The sequence below is a fragment of the Montipora capricornis genome, unplaced genomic scaffold (genome assembly GCF_036669925.1).
Source record: "Montipora capricornis isolate CH-2021 unplaced genomic scaffold, ASM3666992v2 scaffold_477, whole genome shotgun sequence".
NCBI lineage: Eukaryota > Metazoa > Cnidaria > Anthozoa > Scleractinia > Acroporidae > Montipora > Montipora capricornis.
The window spans coordinates 222501-238963 of record NW_027180214.1 but is presented as its reverse complement, the minus strand read 5'-3'; the positions used below and the strand labels follow the sequence as shown (position 1 = coordinate 238963).

Genomic DNA, 16463 nt, shown 5'->3' with positions numbered 1-16463 from the left:
ATCTCAAACTTGAAGTGGAACATTCATTAATTTTTTGTTCACAGTTTACTAGTACAACCATACATGCCAGGGTCGCGCAAGCAAATAATCAAATTAAACCTAAAGGGAAATACATGATGGAAGTGGAGGTGGAGATACATGTAAACTACTGTAATAGCACAATCCATACAAGTAAATAACTACATGTACACTGTACATGTATGATAGCATTGTTTTTGCCTTCTTATTGGCTGTGAAATGTTATCGTGATTTACTGAAAACCAAACCTGCTGACACTTTAATTTCAATGATTAGAAGCAAGGGATTTGAAAAGTAAAGGAATGACTGAGCCAATTAAATGCTTCAAGTTCATTCACTCAATAATTTCAGTTCCATTTTTATAACTTACAGCAGAAGGGTGCTTGTGTTGTGGTTTAAATTTCTTTGAACTTGTTCAAAATTTTAAAACCAGCCAAGAATTTTTAAACTGGGTTGAATAATTCAAACCAGTGAACAGCCATCAAACCACTGTTCGTAATCATCTGAAGTATTTGAAGAGTATGAGTGAATGAAAGTTGAGATTCGCTTATCATTATTACAAGGGTATCTAAGGTGTTCTGGGAGGCGTGGTGGCCTCATGGTTGGTGCACTTGACTCTACTTGTCCGGGTTCGGGTCCTGGCCAGGGACATCATGTTGTGTTCTTGGGCAAGACACTTTACTCTCACAGTGCCTTTCTTCACCCAGGTGTATAAATTGGTACCGGCAAACTTAATGCTGGGGATTTGCCCGCGGTGGACTAGCATCCCATCCAGGGGGGAGTAGAAAATATTCCTAGTTGCTTCATGCTACAGTAACCAGAGATAAGCGTTGGCCTGATGGGCCCACTAGGCTCGTAGCAGACTTTACTTATATAAGGTGTTCTAATTGAGAAAGGTACCTCCTTGATTTTACAAGATGAACATGATTATGGTGTCTTTAAATTTGCATAAATACATGTAGTAGGGGCACCTGTTAAGTAAAGGTACAGTGTATTAAGGGAAGCAGATGGGGAGGTGCAGTATAGGTGGAAGACGAGGTAGTATTTAAGGAAAGGGAGATGCTATATTTAGACATGGTAACAGTAATGAATTAAATAAATCTGACTTCCTAACTAAATTCAATTACTTAAGACTACTACAATAAAAGAAATGATAGGAAACCTGCTTTACAAGGAAGCCGCGTATAAAAGCAACGTAAAACTTACATAAGACTACTATTAAAGTCATACATGTTACTTGTAGTTCTTCAGCTTAGATTTACAAATGTAAATAATTCATTAAGAGAGGGTGACTGTCGAGTATCCAAGGGCCGACTATTCCACAATACAGCTCCGCTATAGGACAGACTTCTTTTACAATAATTAGTGTGGCGCTGAGGGATGGCAAGTGTACGCGTACAGTCACTGCCTCAAGATTAGATTATAGGTTAAAGTATCAGAACGGAAGACAAAGTACGAACTAAGATAGTCTGGAACCATATTATTACTGGGTTGCCAGTATGGCAATCCCAGTCGGAAAAGGATAAAATTTGTTTGTTACTGGGTTGCCAAACCCAGTCGGAATCTGCGTTTCATTTCTCCGTATTTTTCTTTTCCGTGTCGGGAAAAGTCTTCCCTATCCATCCCCTGCTAAGTAGTGTCTGTGTGTAGAGTCTTCTGGGAGTATGTTTCATCAGTTTCAGGGGCTGGTAGAAATGGGTAGATTTTGTCTGGTGGGCACAGAATATTTATCTTGACCTTCATTGGTGTCGAAAGTCATTGTAACACGAATGGTTTTTTTAGTGAATCTTTAAACAAAATATACCCTTATGGAGCTCAAAAGTCAATTGAATAAACAAGACAGACAGTGAAAAATAAAGATCTGGAATCTTCAAAAAGACAACAATTGCATCTTTCGCCGTTGGATGTTATCACGAAGTGAGCTTTGCTTCCAATGTTCTTTGGCGAACTGTGGTGTTATGTACAAGACTGAAACCGAACTGCAAATTCTTTATGGGTTTAAAAGGAATTGAACGCCTTGAATGCATCACATTGTTTACTGAAGTCGCATCTCATTTGTCTCACAATTTGCATTTATTTTGTACTCAACTCTGTACAGTCTTCAAGTAAAAAAGAAATGGAAATCTGACAGTGAAGAATTATTTGAAAGAAAGCTTGTTGTCTCTTTGGTGCTTCATCATTTTCGGTCGAGGTTCTTCCGAAAAGGGTTTTAAGATCCTGAACTGTGAGACTGAAATTTATTTAATTGCTGTTGTTTCTTGTTTGCACGCACGCAATTAAAATAGGAAGGGGTTTTTGCCGCTGATAGCAAATATTTGTTTGTTTCAATAACTTTTTACACTGGAAAAGGTTTTTGTGGCATTTTTCGTCCAATTGAAGGCCTAAAAATAAAGCTTTTTAACGACATTTAAGTGAAATGTTTTTTATAATTTAATATTCTCTGTCCAAAATTTGCATAAGAAGCTTGAAATAAACATTGCCACTCACCACGGGAAATTTGGTTGCTGTTTTGCCTCTTCGTTGAGTTCTCGGTAATATTTTATTAACTCTGCTGTTATGTACAACACTGAAACCAAAGTTTCTTTGCTAAAAAGTATGTTGTTTTACAGTACCGCTCAAAAGTAAGTTACCACCTCGCGTCGCGTTTCCTGCGCGATGCGATTCGCGTAGCGTGAGAGTAACCGAAGCGTAAATTTCTGGCATATATTAGGAACTATCGCGTATAAATTCTCTCTGCATTTGCATGAGTAAGCGAAGACGATTTTTGATTTATTAAATTGTATGGGAATCGTCGAAATTGCAAACTGCGAATTGCGAATTGGAGACGACGTTTAAGCGACAATAAACATGCATCTGGTTTACAAGCGGAAATTCCGATGAAAAATAAATTCTTCACAAACATACGAACAAGCGATGACTTCGTTGAAACATCAACCATTTGGTGGAAAAAATTCGTTACGAAAACAATGCGTAGTTGTACCGGCGATTTTCTGTGTAAAGTTAATAAATGCATGGAATTGACTTCGAATCGATCGATGTAAATTTCTTTCCCACACCTTAAATCGATCGTCGCTCTTATGTGGGTCTGATTTTCCTTATTTGTTTGGAAATTAGCGATAGACTCTCACAATATCAATAAAAAAATCCACGTCGAAGTTGCCGTAAGGAGACGACGTTTAAGCATCAATAAACACATGCATCTAGTTCACAAACGAAAATTCTGATGGAAAATAAATTCTTCATACATGAATAAGCGACGATCTCGTTGAAACACCGACCATGCACTTGGTGGAAAAATTCTTAACAAAAACTATGTCCATTGTGCGTTGCTAAAATTTCTTGCCAACCGCAAAACTTTTGGAGCGTGCAATTTGAAACATACATTTATTGAATATCCACCAACATCATTCAAAACGAAACTTCATGCGAAATGTAAGGATGAATTTTTCTCGACGCTCGCACATGAACATTAACATCAACCAATAATACAAATGTAATTACACAGCATAAAACTACAATTAACTTTATTCCAAAACATCCTTTCTACATGACACAATATGATTATTATTAGCTACCCTCAACAGTGCTGTTATCGTCAACAATCTTTAGTGCGCAACAAACTGCGGACTGCGGACCGGGTATAAGACGCGGACCAGGTATAAAACTTGGACTGAATACAAAACACTGTGAAAAAGGCGCAGAGCAACGAAATAGCAATAGGCTGACGACGTGAATTGAAGTCCGACATGAGGATGGTGGAAAAAATGTTTCGCGCCATAATTATCAACCATAGCATTAAAGTGGATACTTTTTTGGCTTCTCAAAACGACAAGCAATAGCTCACTGAAGGTTTTAGTTGAAATCGCAAAACGTTTGTATGTTGTACGGTCAGTATAAAACGCAGACTGCAGACTAGGTATGAAGCAAGGACTGAGTTTTCAAAAACGGAGTATAGAACAAAACTAGGTTTGTACTGACCCAGATAAACATTTTTTGAAAGGCCCTTGGGTACTCTTATTCCGTGTCAAAATATTGTCACGTACACAGAAATGCTCAGTTACAACATCGACTGGGCTAGAGAAAGTAAGAGTAGAGATTTTATCTCAAAATTATACTTTACTTCACAGAATTTAAAAAGGAAAAGTAAAGGAAAGGAACTTTTATTTAAGTGTCTAGTCGTTCTAGCGATGGAGCACTAATTGGGGCGACTGTAAAATGAAATCAACAAATCAGCAAATCAAGTCAAACACTTCAGGGAGTGGAAAAATTGTTATGGGGAAGAACGGAAACACTTTAAACTTCAACTCTTCGTATATTTCTATCTTTTATATTAAAGTCCTCTGACTGTTCTTGTCGTAGTTCGAGCCAGGATGGCCGGTGGAGTCAACACACACATAGTGTTTTGGCCCGTCACGCAATCCTTACTTCCAAAGTCTGCGGTAGTGTGTATGCAGAAATCAGTACGTGGACTATAACGGTTGCTTTCTTGGTCGAGTGCTGTTTTACAGATGGACCCTGCGACACTGAGGTGAACAAAATGTTGTATCAATCGCAAAAAAACAGTCCACGTTTTATACTAACCGCATAAATAATTATCTGAAGCGTTTGGTTGTTTGACCATCGGGTTAAAATTTGTGTTTAAAATTTTCAGAGCGAGTCTCCAAAAGGAAACACAAACCAAGGATTATTATTATCTTGAAAATGTGTAAATAATACGAAAACTTACTTTCCTTACACAAATTAAAGCGCTTATGATTCACGGTTTGTCGATCGGCGAACAAAGCTTTGTAAACAATGAAATATGCTCGGGAATTGCCACATTCAGTAATAATATATTACTGTATGAAGATACTGCAATTTATCATAGGCATGTTTTCTTCGAAAATTGGTCTTTCACAAACACCTTCCACAGTTAAAATTGAAACAAAAGGTCAATTAAAATCGCGCGAGCGTCAAGCCACTGCACTTACAGATTTCTTACCATTGCGCGTGACATGATTCGTGTAGCGTGCGACGCGAATCGCGTTGCGCGCGAGGGTGGTAAACTACTTTTGAAGGGTACTGTACTCTGAAAACAACGAACGATTAACATTCTTTCTTGTGCATGTACAGGGTGAGACGAAAATGAAAAGAAGAGGTTGCCCTTCGGGCAAGCTGTTACTTGAGGTTACTAGCCCGAAGGTCTGTGGAGATAGCCCGAAATTAAATTGTTTATAAAGAATAATCAGATTTATTTAATTATGCAAAATACAAGTAATGATATCAAGCATAGATATAAACTAATTCTTCGTAGTATTTTCAATTGATTCTTGAATGTGATTTTCGTTTTAACTTCAACCTCATCGTTCATAGTTTGCCTAGTGTAATATAAAATATATTGACTAAAACAGTTGAACAGTGAGCTATAGGAAATATTTCAGTTCCTTGTTTGTACTGCTAACATGAACGAGGTTCTCGGAACATCATCAACAAATTTGCTGTAACTTTGGAAATGCCTTTACTGAATTTGAACATCTACAGAATGTGTCTCTCTGTCTGCCGTCGGCCCGATTGCAATTTGCATATAATCAACACAGTTAACACACATGTATGAAAATTGTTTCGCTTTTTAAGACCAGAAAATTTTTATAAATCGCAAATGACTGTTTCAGAGTAACATTTTATTCAAACATGGGCGAAATAGTAAAGGAAAAATAACCCCTGAATTCGAATGGGTTCGTTCCTTCGATGTTTACATCTGCAGTTACCCCCGTTGACGGTCAAAAATAATTATTATAAATTTAGGGAAATCACAACACATTTATTTTGGTGAATGTCATGAACGATCGGTCAATTAAACTACCACTGTAATCTGAAGTCTGTCGACATTCGATGGAGTAAATTCTCTTCAAAGCTCGTCAAGCTGACAAACTCTTCCAGAAGTGAGAAAACATCATGTTTTAAATTACTGGAGTTGCGTGTTTTTGTTTTTATTTTTTTTTTTATCATGATAACGGCACCAGGTCTGCTAGCTTTTCCTCAAGCGAGTTTTTTCATGTTTTTTAATTTTACACGAAGTGGGCCTTTTTTGTTTTAATAATGAATTGGCAGCTTTAAAATGGAAACAAGAATCCGGATTTGGATTTTCCCAACGAAACACACCTAAATTTCCGAGAACATCCACTGCACTGTGACTTGGCTGGAATTTAATTAGACTGATTGTCTCGCACTGCACGCTGTCAGTCGGCAAATATTGTCATTTCAAAAATTATATTTCAGTCGCTTGTGTAAGCAGAAAAAGTCATGACGTTATTTACAGACGCAACTAAAATGAAGCGGAAAACGTTGTCACGCTACATTAATTTGGCCTCATAACGTTATCATTTTCTCTCAGGAGCTTTCTGCTACCCACTTTTTGGTATAAAAGTTCAATTTATCATCAGAAAAGAGGAACCGACGGTGCTTGCCCGTCGGGCAAGCTACGATAACAAAAGGCTAGCCCGACAAGTCATTCCACTAGCCCCGGGCTATCGGACAGCACTTTCTTCGCGCCCTGCATGTAGTTCGTTCAGATGACCCAAGGTGATTATATGCACCTTTATGCTTGCCTAGCATGTGATCAATTTCTTCCTTTTGACAGAACATTATGACCTTTCCCTTCATTCATAAAAGTCATTAATCTTTCGATGAGAATTCAATTCAGAGTTATATGTGAAAACTTTGTTACTTTTTTCTTTATCTGTCTTTTGGCTTGTCTTTTACTGTTAACGCCCAGCATTTACGGGAACTTATTGGTGTAAACGTAAAGTCAAAAAATGTTTTGACCTGGCATCAGATTAGACTGAAAAGAAGAGGAATTATGAAGCGGAAACAACATCTTCAGTCCTTAGTGTGTGCAATAAACGTTTGCTCAGTGCAACTGCAAGACATGCTGGAAAACATCTGTCATAGCAATTTGCCGTTAGTTTTTTGCAGACTATTTATTTAAAGAAGAAACGATTGACTTCTACTCAAGAGAATGTTTTGTTATATTTAAACTGAATTTGTTACCAAAGCTTAAGAAAACTGAAAGACCTCAAAATTGGACAGGATATTACAAAATAATTAAACGTATAAACGTGTGACCATAACGGCCTCTGCTGGCACGACATCTGGGTGACCCCTCAAATGGTCTTAATGACCACCCACTTGACTGGAATGCAGTTCAATACCACCCAACTCAGTGCCTTCTGTTTTTGTGTAACACATACCACCGGTAACCCACTGTACGCTTCATGGAGCGTCTAGTTTACAATCTTATACATCAATCTTGATTTATTAACAAGGTGTTGACGATCCAGTTTGACCCAATTTACCATCCCCAACAATTTGAAAACGTTATGATGCGTGCAGCGCGATCTTGTAATTTTTGTAACTTTTGAGAAAGACTCGTAGAACAGGACTCCCACACCGAGCTACAGTAATTGAGATGTGGTTGGACTAGTGAATTATAAATTGAAAGTAGAGTCTTACATGGGACCGAGTACCTAATACGTTTAATGAAGCTTATACCAGAAGCAATCTTTTTAGAAAGCTCGTTGATATGACACTCCCTAGTAAGATTTTCACCGATACATGTTTGTACACCTAATGATTTTACAGTCGAGACTTGCTTTATTGGAAACTGGTTGATTGTGCCAGTGGGAAAAAGTTTAGCGATAAATCTTTCATAAACAGGTTGTCAGCAAGCCAAATCAAACATTACCGTGAAAAGCAACTCAAGTTTAAGACAAAAATCTTGTGTGACATCGATTATCGAAGTTTTGCGGTCAGTGAAAGTCTTCCTGTCAAGATGTCGGCAGTCAAGATGGCGGTTTGTCTGCAATGAGTATTTGGTGAGCACACTTTCGATCCATTTTTGTGCTGTCCAAGGGTCTACTTCAGATTGTAATAATTAATGTCAAATGAAATAAATATCACTGTTTGTTTCCTCAAGTTCCTATTTTAGGTTTTTGTTTGCTTCATTTTGTGGTGATAAAGAAATTGTGTTGTTATCATTCTATATTCCATGGTGTTGTTGAACCAGAATGTCACTATTTTTATTTGTATCATTTCTTTGTTTAACTCGAGTACAATACTGTAAGTAACTAATCCTTCCATTTGATTAGTACAGTCGTCGTTTCAAACCCATGATTTTTGTTGTTAGGCGAGATGAATGGTTTGATTAATAAATTTATTTTTTGTTTTACCTCAAATGGAAATTTGTCGTCTTACCCCTGAGACTTTTGTCCCGCTTCGTGATATAGGAATTAACAGGGAATACCTCTGCTAGTATACAACCTGTTGGCAAAATCTGGTAATGTGTCATGGTGCACTTCCAATTCACCCTAGCCAGACAAAGTTCCGTTGGTCGGATTTCATTTTGAAAATATTAGTTTTATATCGTCACACTTTTTGACATTGCTAGTTTATAGAAACTATAATCTACAATAAAATGTAAAGTTCTTACCAAGTTCTACAAACCTTAGATTTAATTTAGGACAGATTATTATTTTGTGGATCCTTCCGTTAACTTTTTTGGCATTTCTTGTCAAAACGACAGTTCAGGAGTGGAATTAGATTGCACTTGAAAACTTGAATGCCGCTGCATCTCTGTCTGTACCTCAATAACTAAATCGTGATATGGGGATCGGCTTAATCAATTGATTTTCAAGGAGTACCTCAATAATTTGATGAAGTCAAAAGAAATTTAAGGTAATTCCCTTGAAAATGACATACATGTACTATCCAGATTTTTTTCAAACTTGGCACAATTGATATTCATACACAGGATATTAAAAAAATGCAATGAAAAGATGGGGTCACCGTGCTTGTTTTCGCACTGTATACCCTTTATTCGAAGTGTTTTTTACCGAATCACGCGGGAAGCGTTCGAAACTAGATCAACCGGAAAAATTGTTATATAGCAAAAGCTACTGAGTATTACTGAAAACTTGAACCTACTTGTTTGTCCAGGCTAAAGTGATTTCAAATTGTTCAATCTTGCAAAGAAATGTACGCAAATTGGAACGCTACAGTCATCACCTTACACTCAGTGTCGGTCTCCACATCAGGTTCCCATCATTTATATGTAAGTACTACAACTTCTACTATCCAACCTTCTTTCTCCTTGAAATATGTTTTCCGTGTACCTATTACGAGGCAAAAAAACCATTTAAAATGGGGGGTCACTTTACTTGTTTCTTCGCAACATGATGATAAATGGATGGCAAAGGGGCAATTATTTTGGATTCAAAATGAACATTTTCCGCAAAAGGACTAGGGCGAGTTCCAAAACAACACCTTCTTAACCGAGAAGAGTTATCATGATTGCATGTAAAAGCTCTTGAACAGCAAAAGCGGCCATTGTTGAGTCTCTTCAGATGGCCGGCGTAAAACGCTGCCATCTTCGAAGTCGCAATGTTATGCGCAGTGTGAGATGCGCACTGCAAAACGAGGGAATCACCTTAAGTAGTGCACCCGTTGGCCAAAATAACGTTCGAAGCAGAGCCATCTCAGCAGATGTACATCTATTTGCTTCTACATATCAGGCATGGCGTGACACTTTGTGGGTCACATTGTCACATAACCGTTTGTTTGAGGTTACCAGATAGAAATTTAATTTTTGAAGAGGGAACTAAGTTAGCTTCAAATTTTATAGCATTGTTGCTAAGAGAAGTTTCAGGTTTTCAAACCCTGTTTTGCAAATGAAGTATTTTCAGTGAGGTGCACAAGGGTGAACGGACTTTAATGGGCATTGCACATGTGCAACTCAGTCACTAACACATCCAATAAGTACTTTCCTGTAATGATTAATCTCTTATCAAAAATTATATATGTAGCAGTTTAATTGTGCTTCCTGAGCCAAGGGAGATCTAGGCACTCCAAGGCAATCCAAAAGGATCCTTGTGAGATTCGCAGTCCAAGCCTTGACATATGGATTTATATTTACAGTTTAAAAAAGTCAGGACCGACAACTTTTGGAGGCTTAAAATTTATTAAAAATGTTCCGGGTATTTCCATATCATTTGAATGTGAATGCTACGTTATAATGCAAATAGAATACACAAAGAATCTTACCCCCTGGGAGATTTGAATTGCGCACAACATTGAGTTAGCCGAGGACATTGGTGATGGTCAACTCACATGGTGACATATCCAAATCATCTTAAGATTGAAACTTGTTCAAGGCATTGACCAGCTAAAGTTAATGCAAGTAAGTTAAATTTATTTTCTGGTGAGGTTGGAAGATAAGATATTCAGTTTTATTTAAATTTCAAGGTGACTTGTTGGCACAAAGCTAGTACAATACAATACAATGCATACTTAATTGACCGCTCCCCTTAGGGGGAGCAACTGTTAAGAATCCCAACTGGTCGGAGGCAAACCAGTTTTCTATTTACCAGTGCAGCTGCCAGGGATGTTGAACCAGGGACTACCAGGATCAAATTCAACAAGTGGTCAGAGCGAGACTTGAACCCGGGATCTCCGGATTCAAGGCAAGCGCCCTAACCACCCTAACCACTGGATCACACTGCCTCCTGGAAGTCATAAATATTTGGTAGTTCAGAGTTAATGTGAATAGAGCGTTTTCACGTGACGTCACGTCGGCCATGTTGGTGTTCCGAAACAAAGGAATGGCGGCCATGATGGTGCACCAAACTAATCCTCCGGGAAGTGAACTCTATTTTTATGCAAATACTTTCCTTTGTTTCAGTAATCCAATATGGCTGCTGTCCACGTGAGTGAAAACGCTCTATTAGAAGTTCACCTCTAGAAATTATAGTGTTTTGGCATGCTGCGTTCCAGAGGTTTCCCCTCCACATTTATTTATGTATGTGGTAATTTCAACAAATTGCTAATTGCAGGGTGTCTACCTAAAAAGTAGGAACAAAATAGCAGTATTTAATGGAAGTGGATAATTGTAGTCATCATTGTGAGGTTTCTCCAGAAAATTTTCCCTGAAAAACAATCGAATTTTAACAATAGGAAATAACAATAGTTCGCACCTTCATCAACTATCTACTGTGCAGCTTCCTACAGTTTCCCTATTATCTAACCCCTGATTTCAATCCATGGCGATTTAGTAAAACCTCCACACAAGTTGCTAGTTGAAACTTGTAATTAAAATTTAGGAACTGGTGAAGAAAAGGACATTAATAACGCTGGCATTTTATATAAGTTTTTCTCTGTTGACAAGAAGGAATTTCAAAGTAAAATACAGTAATTTTTAAAAGAACATTTAATAGGCTGTACTAGCTTATGTTAGCTTGAGATTATATACAAAACCAAAGGAATAGCAAACTCATCTTACCTTAACAGACTTCAACTGACAGCAGGGCCTCGGCTGAACTCCCACCTCAATCAATCAATCTATGAAAACATTTAACTCGGGAATCTGCCCAACTCAATTGTGCATGAAGCCACCAACGAAAATTTGATCACGCAAGAACAAAAGACTGCAAACAAGTTTTACCACTAAAATACCGCTATTTTGAAAGAAGAAAAGGTGTACGCGATGCTGTTGCTATAAAAAATTCATTGAGCAAGTAATGGAACGAGACATCTTTGGACGCCATTTTGTTTGTTATTATGCTCGCGTGCGTGTCAAAAAAACCTGGGCACAAGCAAATTATCAACCAATCAGACAAAATAAAAGTCTCCGTTGCTTGTAAAATGTAATAACCTTTGCTTGGAACCTATTTTAGACGTATGATATAAAACAAACCAGTCAAAATAAGAAATCTTTACAACAATAAGCTGAACTACTTAAACTAGTTTGACAACCAAAACCTCGATAAAATTAATCGTAATCATAACACTTGAGTTCTTCAAAATGACAGAACCGTTTGGCAGCAGTCAGTGTTTCCTGCTTCTTTCTAATATTTATTCAATGTAAGAGCATGTACATGCAAAATGACACAAACAGCCACTCCAGTATGCATTGCCTTTGCTACATATTCAAGTGAAAACTGTTGAATGTAGTAGCAAATATAGAGTCTAATTGATGCCGCGGTGAGTGAGCCAGAAGCGAACGAACAAGGCAGCTCTCTAATCGGGAGAAAAACACGTTAATTTTTTTCTTCAAAACGCAAGGAATTTTGGTTATGCGCTAATGAAGGAATTAAGATGCACGGTATAATCTTGTGTAAACAAGACACCTGGTGGCGTTTATGTGGGATTCTGTTGTTTCTGTAAAATGTGAACGTTCAGACCGTTGGTTGCAAATTAACACTCCCAGTTGCTTGATCGTGCTTTTAGAGATAGCTCACTAATAGACGGGCTGAGAGTTAACTCAACAGTGGGCCAGTGGACCTGCCTTGGACTGGAACTTCCTACCCACAATTGGCGACAAAATTTGTTGAGACAGTTGCCAACAGAGCACACTGTCAGCCACACATTCATTGTTTGCAAAGAAAACTTGTCCAGTATACCCCTCCCTCTCCCCCCTCTCCCCCAATCAATGTTGTACCGCTGTTGACAAGGCTCATAGGAAACAGAAAATAACACAACATTGTCCCGGGGGTGAGGGGGAGGGGGTCATTTTCACGCCGAGCCTGAAATAGACCCTAAAGGATAAGAGTGTGACAACATTTTTGACGCCGATTGTAGATATGGTTATTTAAGTTAAAATTGTTCCTCTATTTTCAAAATCTTGATTAAGATGCACGTGTTTGTTGTGTTCATTAGTCTTTCTATTCCTGATTTTAATTTGATTATGTGACTGTATATTTGTAGATAATTAATGATACTATTATTTCATTTTTAATATAATTTAAGCTAGTGATCACCGGTTTACACCAGCAAATCTTTTGATTTGGCTCATGGGTCTTTTATCAGTCGAGATTTATAAAGATGTTATTATTAAATGTCACTGACCCTTGAAGCCGACTGCGAGTCACAAGGGACGTGATAAAAGCGTTAAGGAAGGTTATTTAATTAGTGTGACGAGAATCGAACAAAGTCATTTCCTTTGCGACTTCGAGCGTTTTCGTGAATCAATCTTTTTTGTAATTGCTCATATTCTACTGCATTTTCATCCCATTTTGTCAAAGACGAATCGAGAATGCAGGTGCATTTAGTTTCTGTTAAAAGGACTAGTTTGCTAGTAAAATTCAGATGACATTTTTCGCCCTTTCTAGGAAAATGAAAGAAAGCTCTTCGAAAATCTTCCGGCAAAAAAAGTTCATCCTGTTCAATAAAATTTCAGCCTAAAATTTTCAAAAATCCTGTTGAATGGAAAGTGTTCGCAAATTCATTGTGACCTTATTCCCTCGTGTGTCAATTGATTGTGCAAGTTGATTTCATGATACCTTGATCAGATTCAAACACCTCATGCCCCATGGTTGACATTTGTTGGCATCAAATAAGACATTTAGTTGATGCAACAGTGCTTTCACATACATGTACAAACACAGCTACAGTAGTTGATTGTTGACAAGCATAGAAAATTGTTGTTGAGGGCGGAACTGAAAGTTACAAAATGGTGTGACGAACTCTTAGCGTGCAGATTCCATTGGCGAAAAGTTGCGTTGGGCTTGTTGTTTCATAATGAACCAAAATATATGTCATACGCGTATAAGGCCATACACGTCCGCGTATTGACATAGTTATTGTTTAAGTCAGTTGTAAAAAACAAGGGGCATTGCAGTTGCTGTAAGAATTGGTGGTTGACTTGCACCGAATGTCTGTCAATCCTCCTCTGTTTCTTTGTTCACTGCTGTAGCATGACACAGTCAACAAGTGTCTTGTATCGCCCAATCCTCTTTATTAATTTTATAATGATAAGGCTCATGTTAAAGGGATAAAGGGACATATGTGATGCAATTTTAGGTAATTTCATGAGTGGCAAACTGCACAAGATAATATAATGGAACATCTCAATAACCGCAACAAACTGTAAAGCAACAAAAAAAGAATTACAATAAAGCCAAATAGATACATGGATAGAAAAAAATGCAAGATTTAAAATAATTTCATTGAGGGAATCTTGAAACAATGTCTGTGTTTTTCTTACAGTGAGTGATCTTTGTGTTGTAATGATAAATTTTATTTTATCATGATAGGAATAACTTACGGTTATTCCTATTTGCCAGATTTGCCAGAAACACCCCAAAAAAGAATGTGGCATAGCCCTTTTAAGTTGAGGTCAAACATATAGCTGACCACAGATGCTCTACTAGACTGTCAGTTTGACAAGTATTGAAATCAAATGTAATAGAGCGTTTTTACATGACGTCACGGCGGCCATGATGGTGTACCAAACGAATCCCCTGGGAATGGAACTCAATTTTTATGCAAATACTCTCTCTTGTTTCAGTAATCTAATTTGGTTGCCGGTCACGTGAGTGAAAATGCTCTATAGGCCATTTTCAAATATTAATATTCAGCTTGATAGCGAGGCAGAGAGGACAAAAACAACAGAAACAAGTTGCAATGAATGTGAAAGTTATTAACACATCAGGCCACTTTCCTTTGTCTTTGTCTTCTAAACCTCTCTTTCAAGCTGAATTCGAGGGTGGCCTATTGAAGCAAGTGAAGTCACTTCAAATGTTTCTTTTTGGGGAAGTGAGAGATATCGTTGTTAGTAATACAAAATCAAACCAATTACGTAATTTAACATTGCTTTAAAATGTCCAAAGGACATTGGGCAAAAACGGTCAAGTAATGGTATGTGGAGATTACGTTTGTGGTTGGTGAGCGAGTGCGATTTTTGTTTTAAGTTGTGGAGAATTGCAAATGAACGAGGGAGCATAGCAAACAAGTGAATTTGTGATTCTTCACATAAAAATTGTACCAGCGAACCAACCATGAAGTTAAATTTGTTTACCTTATAAGTACTGAGATGTCTTTCAAACAAGAATGACAACAGAGCTTAGATGATGAAGTGAATTTTATTCACTCCAACGTTCTAAAAGTTGAACATCTTCTTTTAAAAGTGTCATCATTTTTTTTTTCAATATTTAAGCAAGATAATAATATAAAAGCTAAGCTTAATCGCCATCACTCTCCTCCAAAGCCTCATTCTCTTTCCACCGTGCTTTGCCATAGGCTGTAGTTGTAGTCTTCAACTTTTCTACATTCATTCTTAGTTTGAAAAAGGCTCGGACAAGTTTTAAATCACGTTTTGTTTCTTGCAAGGTGGCTTTGTTCTCTTGTTCAGCAATGAAATTGTCAATTGAACCAGTATCCACAGACCTTTCTGACATGTTGAAAACAAAAGGGTAGCTTGCAAGTTTTGGCACCAAGTATGACATAGTTTGTTGAATGATAAAGGCGGCTTGCAAGTCGTCGTGAATGATATTTTTACTAGTGAAATTTCATCGTTCACGTTGCTGATTGGCTGTGTCCAAAAACAAAATGATTTTTTCATCACTGTCATTTTTGTGACTGCGTCTCAGTACTTATATGATAAATTAAATTTTTATCAGAATGACAAAGGTCTTAGCAAGGAGTCGCTTGTCCCCTGCAGATTTTTCCTGGTTGAACATAACATGTTAAATTCAAGCAAATAATTGGCATGGCAAGTATTAATGCAATTCTCTTGATTGTTTTAGCTGAAAAGAAGAGGAAACTTGGTTCATCCTTGCTGAACGACATGCCCCCACGGCTCAGTGTCAAGCTCCCAGAACTGAGTGATCTTCCAAACATCAGCAAACCCTGGAGATTTGTTGATCTGCCGATTGATATTTTGCTGCTGACTGTGGAGGATTGTGAGTTATTGAGTTGCTTCTCATTTCTGGATCGACCTTTCAAAAGTTACAAAATAGACGTTGGTCATATCTATTTTGGATACATTGATAATGCTGGCGACCAAGAGGAGCTAAAGGTTGCCTTAACGAAATGTTCCAAAGGTGCTGCAGGCACTTTATCAGTAAAGAATGCCGTTAGCATCTTGAGGCCAAAGGCGGTTTTTTCAGTGGGAACTTGTTGCGGTTTAAGCCCAGATAAAGTCAAACTAGGAGATGTAGTTGTATCTTCCAAGTTAACAACACCTGACTACAAAACTCCTGTGAGTCGACATCTTGGCAATCTTGTTAGAGATGCACCCTGCGGGTGGGTTGCTCCTTTGGAAAATCCAGGTGAATTGGCAGTCAAAGTACACTGTGATAGTGATATTTTGGGCCAAGCAGTGAAGTGTGGATGTGATGATCTTCAAAAGCAACATCCAGAAGCAATTGCTGTTGAGACAGAAGGGGAAGGTAATAGTTTTACTAGTGAATGGGAATTAAACCCGTAACTAATTTGTGTTAGACAAATCCAAGAAAAATCCTAAAGTTATTACCGTCTGTTACCTCTCTCATATTTTTGTCAATGAAACTTAGCTTTCCAAGGCAATACATGTACTAAGCTAAGCGATATACATGTATTTGCTAAACATTTTTTCCATGCAAGGAAGGTGCATAGAAGACTGGTAGTTTAGATTATTTTAGTGTGTGAATGAGACA

General features: G+C 37.7%; 1 protein-coding gene across 1 annotated transcript in view; it reads left to right on the top strand.

Moving 5' to 3' along the window:
• Positions 1-4411: 4411 nt before the first annotated feature.
• LOC138036336 (death domain-containing ATP nucleosidase-like) overlaps positions 4412-16463 on the top strand; it is a 12967-nt gene continuing 915 nt past the window's right edge. The window contains exons 1-2 of the mRNA XM_068882656.1: positions 4412-4546; positions 15573-16217. Of these exons, the coding sequence (XP_068738757.1) occupies positions 15614-16217 (604 nt within the window). The 5' untranslated portion in view covers positions 4412-4546; positions 15573-15613. The remainder of the gene's footprint in view (positions 4547-15572; positions 16218-16463) is intronic.